Raw genomic sequence first — 12,598 nt, 5'->3', positions numbered from 1 at the left:
GGGGGTTTGTCCGTAACCGTGTTATTTTAAATTATTGATAATGAGTTGCTGATATGAGCAGTGACGTGGGTGGTAAATGAAAAGCTCGGTAAACCATCAATGACCTCTGGTTGATCCTCAGATAATTACTGGACAAACTAAACCCATAGAGAAAAATGTATAAAATTGGATGGAGCAGCCCACTTTACGTAGTGGAGTTCCTTTTTAAAATCTTTAAAGCCTGGTAAATTGTTGTCACAATACTTTATTTTATTTTTTTATAGTGTATATTTTGCAGTTGCCAATCACACACACAGGAAAAATATCTTATTGTTCCGTTTTCCTTAAGGGTCCCAACGAAGGTGCAAGCACCCACATGTTTCAGCACCATGGACAGCAACACCCTCAATTTAATGATCTACAAACTCCATACCCAAGTCACTTAATATTTAATTTCTTAATGTTAATCAAAAAGAATATAATCAAAGTTGTGTTTTCTTGCCGAGAAATGATTTAAGATAGAAGATAGAAAGAATTTAAGATGGAAAGTTGTGGTTCAGACTAATTGCCCTAAAGCAATTAACGTTTTTCAGGTCAAGGACCCCCAAACTGATGGAGGGATTAAGTAAGGACCCCCCACCTACTATATGTTGTTATAAATTAAACTCAGCCTAGTGCTATTTATAAATTTACATTAATATCATCATTTTGCATTCAGCAATACACAGGTTCAAACTTTCAACAGCAGGGTGGCAGATAGATAGATAGATAGATAGATAGATAGATAGATAGATAGATAGATAGATAGATAGATAGATAGATAGATAGATAGATAGATAGTACCTCCATGGACCCTCTCTTGAAGACCTGTGGCCTAAAAGGTTACGAAAAACAGGATGATTTCGCAGCAGAGAAACTTCAGATCCAGCTTCCTGCACTGAAAATGGAAACAAATCCAAAAGACAAAACCTTACTTGTATCAGCAAATTACTTTCATGTGTTTGCTTTATTCAACCCCATTGTTTAAACTGAGTTAACTTACTCACAAATCTGCTGATCCCAGCTTTAGCATTTATATTTAGGGCTGTAAAGGAAGTTTAATTTGAGGACCTGGGCTTTATTTTCAACACCAAAAACAGTGCTTTATTAACACAGTTGCATACATACAGGAAAGGTTTTTTTTTTCACAGCAACTGCAAACAAATTTTTAATTAAAATATTGTATTAATAAACCAGTAAACAAACAAAATGACTAATTTGTGAGTCATTATATATATTCCTGACCATTATTTCCAAGTAAACATGGCCCAGTCATTATATTTTCAAGCTTCAAATTAAACAGTTTTTCCCTTCTGAAATGTCATCAATTTTTATTTTCCTGTAGGCTAAATTTGACTTCACAAAGTTTTTTGGAGGGGTGGTAAGCTTTAAATAACAGATATTTAACAAAATGTGTCACCATATTTATTTATTTGTATTTGTTTTTCTTTAATAGCATAGCATGTGTCGTTAGCTCTCTAGAGCAAGCTAAAACAAGCTAACGTTAGCTAACATTAGTTGGGTTGGGGTTTTTTTTCGAGGTAAGCTTTAAATAACAAATATTTAACAAAATGTGTCACCAAATTTATCGGGAGATGACACATAACTTGTATTTTTATTTATTTATTTTTTTACTTAAATAGCATAGCATTTATCGTTAGCTCTAGAGCAAGCTAAAACAAGCTAACGTTTGCAAACATTACTTGGGTGGGGGTTTGCTTTTTTGGTGGTAATTTAAAAAACAGATATTTAACAAATTGTGTCACCAAATTTGTCGGGAGATGTCAAATAATTTGTAATGGTTTCTCTTAAATAGCATAGCATGTCTCGTTAGCTCTAGAGCAAGCTAAAACAAGCTAACGTTACTTGGGTTTGTTCCACGTTACTTCAGTAACAGCTTACACCATATCTTTAATCCACCTCAAAATGTGTTAATATAAGTTTATAATATCTTCTTAATATTTATTTCTTTTTAAATAGTTAGCTTAAGCATAAAGCTTAAAGTAAGTGCATTAATACCTGGTTTGTAGAAGAGCTGGATACTAGTTGTTAGCAAACATAACTCAGAACATGGGTAAATTGTTTATTTAAATTATAAATTGTTTAAGTAAATTGTTTATATTTATCAGCAGTGGATTCATTCCTGTTTGTCATTTTATTGAGTATTGCCAGCAATGGTGATTGTAAGTTAGATTAATTTAAAATATACTACATTTAACTGTGGTTTGTGGCACCTGGAGGAATGTTGTGTTTCACTGATGCTTCTTAAATTGTTTCAGAACAAAAACTGATCTCTGTGGCGCAGAATGTCAACCATAAGAAAATGTTTATCCACACAAAGGCCTACTGGACGTACTTGCATGAAAGATTACTTTTTAAAAGTAGCTGGGGTTAAAAACTAAAAACAGAGGCTGATTTTAAACATGTCAAACCTTAATCACACGAGTCAAAGATATAATCTGCCTTACTCTACATGTTAATGGCACTGGCAGTGACGTGATGCTCACAGGGAAGGGTGCTCCATGTTCCTGGTGTCGATGTCTCACAGGGCTGTGAACATTTCACAGGATGTTGACCCAGAAGAACGTACGCTGCATCTTGCTTCAGCTGCATCGATGTCCCGATGGCACAAAGGTCCTACAGAACTGAAGGAATTAAAAGGAAAAAGTGCAAGACCAAACTTCCATGGTAATGGAAATCGCACATAAAACATGTACAGAAAAAGTTATCACAAAGCATCTCAGTATTGAATATAGCAAAACATATACTTCAACACAAATCATTACATATTCTTTACTGTGTTTTTTACTAATCATCTTTAAAACAAAGGTTGGATATCTAGAAGACACCAATTCACTGTTTTTATTCTCCAAATTGGTCAAACTCATGGACGTTGTCGAAATGTAAACAGCACAAATAATGTATAAGGCCAAAAAAATAATTCATTACCACCTAGAATCTAAAATCGTTTTAGAAACCAAGAAGGGAGTTATAATTCGAGAGAAAGTTTTAATTTTAAAATTCGCAGGTCACGCACAAGAATTAAAAGCTTTTGTGTGGAGTTCAATTATGGAATGGGTTACAGACAGATCTGAAGCAATGATGAAAATAATAAAAACATCTAAAAATATAATACTAAAGAGATGTATGGATGAAACGGAAAGTATCGCACTACATTAAGAACCTCGTTGGTTGTTATTGTTCTGATTTTTTTTGTTAGATCGCTGAAGTACGGCGCAGAAACTGTTTCTCTTTTGTAAAATATGGACGCATTCAAGTTAAACAACTGATGGAGAAAAGGTGGGACTAGATAAGTTTTACTTCCGCCAACTCCTTTTTGAATATATTTCATGTGACTTTCTTCTGCATTTTGAATATATTCAAAATAAATAAAGCTCGATCAAACTCAATCAATGGTGTGACTTCAAGGAAAGAAATACTTAAAGAATCTGAAGCACCTGTGTCGGCCATCTTGCAGCGCCTTCATTTAGCTGTAAGTGTTGAACATCAGAAAAGAATTACAAGAATGAAATCATCAATACAGCAACAGGTCGACCGGCGTAGCATGGTGCTGCACTCAAAGTAAGGAATCCAGAAATTTTATCACAGCAAATGCCTGCAGAACATGGAACTACAGTAGAAACACCTTATTATATATATAAGGTACAGAAGATACCTTCAGTTCAAATGGCTGCATCCCTCACCTCAGGCAGAAATGAACTTATTTTATGAGCAATATAACGAAATCGTCAGTAATGTTGACCTGCAGCTGGAATCGGTACAACAGAAAAAATACTACGTAGCAAAAACACAGAGAAAAAGACAAAACGAGCAAAAACATAAAGTCAAACAACAAAATGGGCATGGAAAACATGAGCAATGCAAAACTGACACAACTAGGCAAGGGCAGGAGAGAAATTAAAGGCTCAGCCAGGAGATGGCAGTAGGAGCTTCAAGCAAAGTGCTAAAGAAACTATTCCCACTGTGCAACAATAAAGAGCAGTAAAGTTGCACTGCTAAAAAATGAAAATCCAAAGCATTAATATGAAAATAAATTTCAGAATGCAGGAATCACCAATGAGGATGAAATGAGCTACACATTTTTGCAGCAAGTTAATGTTGCAGAAATCTAATAAAGTGTATATTTTACTAACTACAATCTACTCTTTAGTGTGGCAGAATGTTTATACGTCTTTGTTGTATTTTCTGTTTTATTATTGGTCAAAAAAAATGCACCACAGCAAGACTTGTAACGTGTTTAACACTGAAACACAGGAATGCAAGAAGACACTGAAAATATGAACTGTTATTGAAAACTTCAGAAAGCTGCTGCAAATGAACTGCTCCCGTGGGAAATTTGAATTCTTGAGTTAAAAACACAGAGATGGACAGTCATTCAAAAGGTTTATTTTCAGAATCATTTATTGCAGACAAATATTTGCATTGTAAGGTCAACTGGATTACAAACCATCTAAAGAGGAAGAGGTATTACTATTTAGAAAACACTCACAAAACCCCATGGCAATTCTTTAGGTTGTGGATAGAAGTCAGGGTGATACATTACAGTGAGTTCTACTAAGGAGAAAAGTTTGTATACAAAAAGAGCTTGGTTGAAGTTTAAAAAAAAAAAAAAAATGTGTTGATAGTTTTGTGACACCTACATGTGGTTGTAAATAGTCTGATCACCAAGGTTTCTAAATGTGGTAGCTGGACGTGAATTTCTTGTTTTTCTATAACTGTGTGGGAATGACCCAATAAAATAAACATTTTTATTGTTGTTAAACCTTCAAATGTTTTCAATAGATATATATATGTATGTGTATATATGTATACCAATATCCATATCAATTAAAGAAGGCAAGAAAAATAAATGTTGACACGTTTCTTAGGTATAGAAAACAAATCAGCCCCTGTGGCAATAGATGAAGTCGTATCCCTTGGTGAAACTGCATTTGAGTTGACTGGGTGTATGTTGGGTCAGTGGCGTGTTTTTTTTTTTTTCTGAGTGCGTCTGTACACGGTTGAGAGTGTTTCTGGGGGCGGATTACACAATCATTTCCAGCTGTCGTGCGTATTCGATGACCTGTTGTGCCAGCTCCGTGGAGGGGATGGTCACCTCCTCTGTCCGCTGCTGCTGATTGGTGAAAGAGTAATAGCCATCTGCGCTCAAACTCCATCCCCTCTGAAATTAAATAAAAAAAAAAAAAAACATAAAAGAGTCAGCTTTTGACGACTGGCTACCGTCGTCTGAGAATTTGGTTTCAGTTTGGTGGAGAACAGCCGAAAAGAAATAACCAGTCCACCAAACTGAAACTGATTTAAGAGCATCCAGCTTTTATTTACATGCAACTAGACAAACCAGATGCTGTTCTACATCAGACTAGGTTTTATTTATATTCCAGTGTTTCCTGTATGTTAGAACTATTTTAAAGGCCTGATGATCAAGGACTCACATACCTTCTTGGCGTACTCTGTCATCTTTTTGGGGGAGCTGAAGAAAAGCACCCGTGTAGCTTCACTGAACTGAATTTGCTCATAGGCCTTCTCTATGCAACCGGCAATCTCATCACTGCAAGAGAAAGAGTCACAATATTAGCTGATTTTTAAAAGAAAGTGTCACATCTCATGTTATGTCCCCACTGACTATGGCACAATTCACATTAAACAGCATAACATTAACAAAATTAACAATATTAGGATTTTTTTTGTGTGCTGTTGTTAATTGAAGATTATTATATGTCTTAGCTTTTGCAAACCAAACATACACCTTCAGTTCCTATAGTCACTGTATTATATAATCACCCATAATAAAACTATAAGATCCACTGGAACTGAAACATCTTCAGAGAGAAGCCAAACAACATTGTTGGCTAAGAAGTACACAGAAAGGACAGCTTTGAAGCGTCAAAGTAATGCAGGTGTGGTTAAATAATGATCCTTACCGAATTGTGTCAAGCAGAATATCTATAAAAAAGGTGTAGCTCTCAGCGGGGATGTTGCCCTTGGCAAGAAATACCTTGTTGTAGCTTCCCTCCATCAAGTACTGAAATAGACAGAAGAGGATAGAAAATAATAAGTTATGTGTAAAAATGTACACATAAATTATTGACATGAAGTTACAATTCCATCTAAAAACAGGCATTTGATGAGATTTTTGATCATTTGTGCTAATCTATTAATTATATGTAACTTTGATTTAATGGTTTAAGTACATCATATCATTAATAGCACATGTGAGGCAAAAAATAACAAACTAAAATATTGAAGATGCCGAACTATTAAGAAATTTCTTTTCACAATTTGGCACAGCTACACCACAACCACCACTAATGACAAAGGTGCCGTTCCTTCAGTGGTAATAATATAACAATATTAATTTGTAATTTGCAAGTAGAAATTACTAACTCAACACCTGGTTATTCCAAACAAGAAAATATATTATCAAACTGAAATTTGTGGTTTATCTACGAGTAAATGACATCACCTGCTCTAAGGACACTGGGTGCCTGATGTATACGTTGGTTTGAATATCTCGTGCACTCAATCTCTCAAGTTCTGTGTGAAACTCGGACACGCGGTTCTGTGAGAGCAGGAAGAGCAGGTTCAGTCCAAGTAACTGGTGCATGTAGGCGGCCTCAGGCAGCTCCTCCCTTCAGATGAAGTGTAAAAACAAGACAGATGTTAGAAAAACCCAAAGCAAGTATTTAATAACACATTCTCAGTGACAAAAAAAGGGGGGGGTGACATTACTTGTAGTCAAAGTAGTAACATTTTAGTTGGGCCATGTATCTCTCAAAGGATGGAATGTCCTTCTTGTGGATGCTCCACAAGGCTCCGATTTCAAGAACATCACCTGAAACAAAGACACAAAGTCTTCTTAATTAAAGATGCCAAGTAGCGTCCATCTCTCATGCAGGATGTTGAATGTCAGCTTGACTGTACTCACGGGCTAAAATCAGCTGCTGCTTGGTGAGGGCAGACCCAGTGGTAGGTAAAAAATTCAGCTCTAGTAATGAAATCTGTAAAAAAAAAAAAAAAGCAAATTACTTGTTATTTTCCTCAGTATTATAAACGTAATGTGTTGATTGTTGTGCCTTAAATGTTTGACATAGAAGCACATTATGACAAACATTAGCAAACCCCGGAGTCGTGACAAAAACAAAACCACATAATTAAACATAGATTTTCAGCAGATATAACATCTCAGTCTGTTGTGACGGGAAAATAAAGATTCAGGTGTTTATTTTGAATGTCGGTTTCAGTTTTAAACTATGTTGACGTTAGCAACAACGACCGTAGCGTTTACGCTTCACTTCCTGACAATGACAACCGAAAAAAATCTAAATTAATTACTTTCGTTGATAAGCCATAAATCACGCAAAGTTACCACGATAGTAACGCGTTATCACTACCGCTAGCATTGTTTAAAATTAGAAAACATTAAAATATATATATATCTGTACACGGCGTTAGCCTAGTTAGCATAAGTTAGCACGCTTAGCTACATTCGCTAATTGCCCAAACGTTTCCGAACAGACAGAGAGACTGGTTCGGGCTATACCATCAAAAACAGTCACGCTGGTGTGCTTCTCTACCTTGAGTTTGCTCAGAAGGTCTCCACATTTGCCCAGATTCGGGGTTTTCTTGTTCCATTCTGCTTTGAGTGTCTCATACAGACCCGCGGTCTCTTTCAACGCCATGGTGATTCTGCAAAATATACGACACCGGCCAACGTAATACGTTACATGACTGTCGCGAAGTTGCCGTGAACTGCTTCGTCCTGCTTGAGCTCAGACATGAAAACAAAACAGTGCAAAAGGGGATGTGACTATTTGGGTTCCTGCCCATGTAGGCGTTTGAGAGAAACGAGGATATTTACAACCAAGCACTCAAATTTAAAACACTAAGCATTAATATATCATTCTGTCAAGCCCCACCTTCTACTCCTTCTGTACCCAGAACCAATCATCATGTGCTGTGCCACCTGTTACTTCACAATATAGCCCATCACCAATAGAAACAAACTACTTAAAATCACCCACACATGCTCCACAATAATCAGTATCTCCAGTATCAGGTACTGTCAGATGTCTGAGCTCACTGTCTCTCGTGTGAGCATTGTCATATTTGTGATATTGTGATTTGTACACACTGTAATAACATAGAGTCCAACATGTACAGGTTGATTATAAGGCCTACAAGGAAGAGAGGAACAGACTGAAAACAACATTGCAAGAAGCAAAGTTAAGTTTTACTTCGGAGAAACGGAAAAAGGAAAGACAAAATCAATCAATTCTGACCGCAACATAAATACAGGATTAAAAATTATATTCCTTACAGGTCTAGGAACTATACAGAAATGTAAACATTAAATGTGCAAAAGTTGAGATTTAAAAAGGAGGGTAAAATACACATACATGAAATATATATATATATAGTAGACTAAAAGACAAAGAAAAACATGCACATGACAATATACATAAAGTGGCTGATGCAACTCCTTAACTGAATAGTGCAAAAATAGTGCAATACATGTTTACACCTTACTGCTGCTATAAAAAATATTTTATAATTTTTGTATGTTTTCAATATTTTTCAGTATTACTATTTTAACTTTATCTTGTAAATCTTGTGTAAATAATATATATTTTGCACTATTCTATTCTATTCTATTGTATTCTATTCTATTCTATTTCTAACAAGTGAATGGAATGAAGATATAATATACAATGACAATGGATGGTAACACACAACAATTTGACTAGTAACTTGAAGGGAACAGGGTTAATAGATAGAGTTCAATTTTTTTTCTCCTTTGTTTTTTTCGTTATTACGCCAGACCGGTAGGTGGCGGTATTGCACCTTTAAGTTTGGTATCAGCCGCTCATCAAACGAGAAGGAGAAGAAGAAGAAGAAGAAGAAGCCGCTCATACATCAAGATGGCGGCGTTCAACGCAGAGCGGTGGCTGAATGACTTACCAAACCATGCGATTTTTAATATAATACGAGAGAAACTGGAGTCGGAAGGCGACGCCAATGAACGAGGGGTCGCTAAAAACCTCACGTTTTGTTTGGGCGGAGACTTTTTCTTGTGGGACGACACAGACCGCGTGTTTTACACGACCAACCTGCGACAGTTGAACTCGGATGACAGCCACAGTAGCGGGAAGTACCAGACCTTGCTGTGCATCAACCCTCCTCTCTTCGAAGTGTGCCAGGTGTTGCTCAGCCCGACCCAGCACCACGTCGCTCTCGTCGGGCTGCGGGGCGTCTCGGTGCTGGAGCTCCCGCAGCGGTGGGGCAAGAAGTCGGAGTTCGAGGGCGGGCGGAACAAAATAAACTGCAGGACCATCCCGGTGGCGGAGCGCTTCTTCACCAGCTCCCCGTCGGTGAACCTGCGTCAGGCGGCCTGGTACCCAAGCGAGACCGACGAGCCCCACCTGGTGCTGCTCACGTCGGACAACACCATCAGGTTTTACGGACTGAAGTCTCCCCAGACGCCGGCCAAAGCCCTGTCGGTGTCGCAGACGGAAGATGACAGCAGCGTCCACCCTCCTGCCCGCTCCTACGCAGCATCTCTTGGAGAGATCGCGGTGGCGTTTGACTTCGGGCCAATTTCGTCCCCTCCTCGGCAGCTGACGGCACAGTGCTTCAGAGAACAGCTAGTCTACCCTCTGTACATACTCTACGAAAACGGGGAGACGTACGTGAGCTACACAAGCCAGGCAAACGGCGTGAGCGTCAGTAAACCTGTTGGACCCCTGCCCATGTATCCCGCTGCAGAGGATAACTATGGCTATGATGCTTGTGCCATTCTGTGCCTGCCCTGTGCTCCCAGCATCCTGGTGATCGCGACGGAGACGGGAACGCTGTATCACTGCGTGGTGATGGAGTCCGAGGAAGAGGAGGAGACGGGGGCGGTGGGGAAGTGGATCCGAGGCACGGACACGGTGCCGGCCCTCTACGTGTTCGAGTGTGTCGAGGTGGAGCTCACGCTCAAAGTGGCCACGGGGGAGGACGAGGAGCCTCAAGAGTTCGATTTCACCTGCCCGATCAGGCTGCACAGGGACCCCTTGTGCGAGCACAGGTACCACTGCACGCATGAAGCGGGAGTGCACAGCGTGGGGCTCATCTGGGTCAACAAGCTGCAGAAGTTCCTCCGGTCGGTTGAAGAGGATAAGGGCAGTCTCCAGGAGCTGGCTGCTGAGAAGCGCTGCATCGTAGAGCACATTGTTTGCACCAGACCGCTTCTAACCAGTCAGTCGTCTCCCATCCGTGGCTTTTTGATCGTGTCGGACCTTTCGTTGGGCGCCACCATGATCTGCATCACCAGCAAATACGAGTGCATCATGCTGCCCCTGCTCAGCTCCATTCGCCCTCCCTCCCCTCCGCTGCTTTGTTCCCACCCAGGTCTGAGTTCGGTCAGCTCACCCCTGCGCGGACTGGCCGACGACTCCTTCGAGCAGCACATCCGCAACATCCTGGCACGTAGCTCCAACAACCCTCTTGTGCTCAAGGCTGGCGACAAGGATGCGTCGCCGCCTCCTCCGGAGTGTCTGCAGCTCCTCAGCAGAGCCACGCAGGTCTTCCGCGAGGAGTACATCCTTAAGCAGGACATGGCCCGTGAAGAAATGCAAAGGAGGGTGAAACTCCTGGTAGGCCAGAAGAATAAGCAGCTGGAGGAGTTGACTCTGTGCAGGGAGGAGAGGAAGAGTTTGAGGGAGTCGGCGGAAAGGTTGGCGGATAAGTACGAAGATGCAAAGTATCGCCAGGAAACCATCATGAATAGGGTTAAGAAAGTGTTGTGCAGCCTGCAGGGCCAACTACCCATACTGTCCAACAGCGAGAAGGATATGAAGAAGGAGCTGCAGGCCATCAGTGACCAGCTGAAACATCTGGACAACTGCATCAGACAGGTGAACATGAAGATGGAGTACCAGAAGACACAAGTTGACAAGGACATGGGTGCAGCCAAGACAACCGTGTCACTCAACGTCCAACAGAGGAAGGTTGTCCAGGACGTCCTCAGAGAGCAGGGACAGCAAATTGGTGATATGATGAAGCAGATCAAAGACATCAAAAACCATTTCAGCTTCTAAGCACAGCAGAAATCACAGTTTTTCTGTTTTACAGTGGGGAAAGTAATTTTTGTCACTAATTAAGTGTTATATTTTTTTCTATTGAATGAAGAGGTGTATTCAGAGCCCCCATTCTAACGTGCCACGTGCACAAGTGTTTTTTTTTATGCACCTGCATAACTCTACCTTTTATAGTACATGTTGTTTCTTGCTTAATAGGAATACTATAAGGTTTCCCTTGATTGTCTCGCTTAACCTTTTGCATATTTTGTTATAACAGTCGTTATATGTAAATGAGTCACTGACGTAGAGCAGAATTTTCCATGTATAGGCAGATGAAATCAGAAGCATTCTGAGCTATTTTCAACATATTTTGCTAATTTCTTGGATAAATAATAAACTTTGAAGTAATCTGTAACAGTTTTTTTTTCTAATTTGTGAATGGACATATCAGCCAGTCACTGTCGTTCTTCCTGATTTGCATGTAATTTGCAAAAAATACAAACTTTAAAAACAAATCGAGGTTAAAGGAAAGGTTTAAAATTATGTCCAGCTGTGTGTATTATAAATGCATTCTTAATTTGTAGCTTCTTAAAGCCACCGAAGCCAGAGTTGATTGAATATTAAGAGTGAAAATGAATTGAACTACACTTCTCTACCACATGCAAAGTGTTACAGTTACAGTCTAGTGTCACACACAGTTGAGTGGCAGGTAAAACGTCCCATCTACTTGCAGGTTGTGCCATGTGTATCTTTAAACGTGTACGGCCACATGCCTCCATTCTGCCATCTACAGCTCAAAACTTCAGTGCACAGTTTTCAACATTGCCAGAAGTCCAGTGTCCACCAGATGTCAGCGCTCTCCAAAGCTGATGGCCTCGGGTTTTCTTCTCCCACTCCAGGTTTCCTACGAGGAATTCCCCGCATGAACACGCAGTGACGTATCAGGAGACCCCGGTTTTGTTGAGTAAGCTTCGTTGTTGGGGGAGCTCCGTCGGTGGGGATGTCTGCAGTGATTTTAGTAGCTCTGTGTGTTCTGATGTAGAAAACAAGTGTTTGAGCTGGTTTTAGACTCACCAAAGCCCAACTAATAGTTCTAACAGGCAGACGTTTTTCATATTACTATGGAGGCTTTTTTTATTGTCTCTAAAATGACAACGCTAGCAGCCAACTTAAAACATACAAGAAGGCAAAATAAATTCATTTCTTGCCGAGAAACTACATATATTTATTTTTACGAATAAAAGCTCTTCTCAGACACACAGGAGAGGGTGTGGTGTACTGCAGGTCTTGCTCCAGGAACACTCCAAATAGGGGGATGTTAAAGTCTTTCATAAAGGTACAGTGTTTAGCTGAGGAAACTTAGCGGACCCTAGGAAGAGAGATATTAATAACTCTTGGGCCAGCCCACCACATTCTTCGCATGTGAGTCACTGTAAGCCAAAGAGCAGGGAGGAAAAGGCTGGATTGCCTCTGTTTCTCATTTGTGTTTCTTTCCATGG

The 12,598-nt window shown here is 39.8% G+C and overlaps 2 protein-coding genes across 2 annotated transcripts; one reads left to right on the top strand and one right to left on the bottom strand.

Moving 5' to 3' along the window:
* Positions 1-4,409: 4,409 nt before the first annotated feature.
* psmd8 (proteasome 26S subunit, non-ATPase 8) lies at positions 4,410-7,775 on the bottom strand. The gene is made up of 7 exons (XM_047595083.1): positions 7,614-7,775; positions 6,965-7,037; positions 6,769-6,871; positions 6,503-6,668; positions 5,961-6,061; positions 5,476-5,587; positions 4,410-5,200 (listed from the first exon to the last, which is right to left on the bottom strand). The coding sequence occupies exons 1-7, from the start codon at positions 7,716-7,718 to the stop codon at positions 5,063-5,065; spliced, it is 798 nt and encodes a 265-aa protein (XP_047451039.1). The 5' UTR covers positions 7,719-7,775; the 3' UTR covers positions 4,410-5,062.
* Positions 7,776-8,937: 1,162 nt separating this feature from the next.
* On the top strand, positions 8,938-11,514 carry nup88 (nucleoporin 88). The gene has a single exon (XM_047595102.1). It carries the CDS (start codon positions 8,958-8,960, stop codon positions 11,115-11,117), a length of 2,160 nt encoding a protein of 719 aa, XP_047451058.1. The 5' UTR covers positions 8,938-8,957; the 3' UTR covers positions 11,118-11,514.
* The last annotated feature ends 1,084 nt before the right edge of the window (positions 11,515-12,598 follow it).

This window comes from Mugil cephalus, chromosome 9, assembly GCF_022458985.1.
Source record: "Mugil cephalus isolate CIBA_MC_2020 chromosome 9, CIBA_Mcephalus_1.1, whole genome shotgun sequence".
NCBI lineage: Eukaryota > Metazoa > Chordata > Actinopteri > Mugiliformes > Mugilidae > Mugil > Mugil cephalus.
This window is presented reverse-complemented; position numbering and strand designations above follow the sequence as displayed.

Bases quoted from the DNA above. Each gene is read 5' to 3' on its own strand.
- nup88 (XM_047595102.1), top strand. From the start codon at position 8,958: ATGGCGGCGTTCAACGCAGAGCGGTGGCTGAATGACTTACCAAACCAT.
- psmd8 (XM_047595083.1), bottom strand. From the start codon at position 7,718: ATGGCGTTGAAAGAGACCGCGGGTCTGTATGAGACACTCAAAGCAGAA. The intron at 6,872-6,964 runs GTGAGTACAGTC...TCTTTGTTTCAG, and splicing joins GCAGCAGCTGATTTTAGCCC to GTGATGTTCTTGAAATCGGA. The intron at 6,062-6,502 runs GTGATGTCATTT...TGTCTATTTCAG, and splicing joins ACCCAGTGTCCTTAGAGCAG to TACTTGATGGAGGGAAGCTA.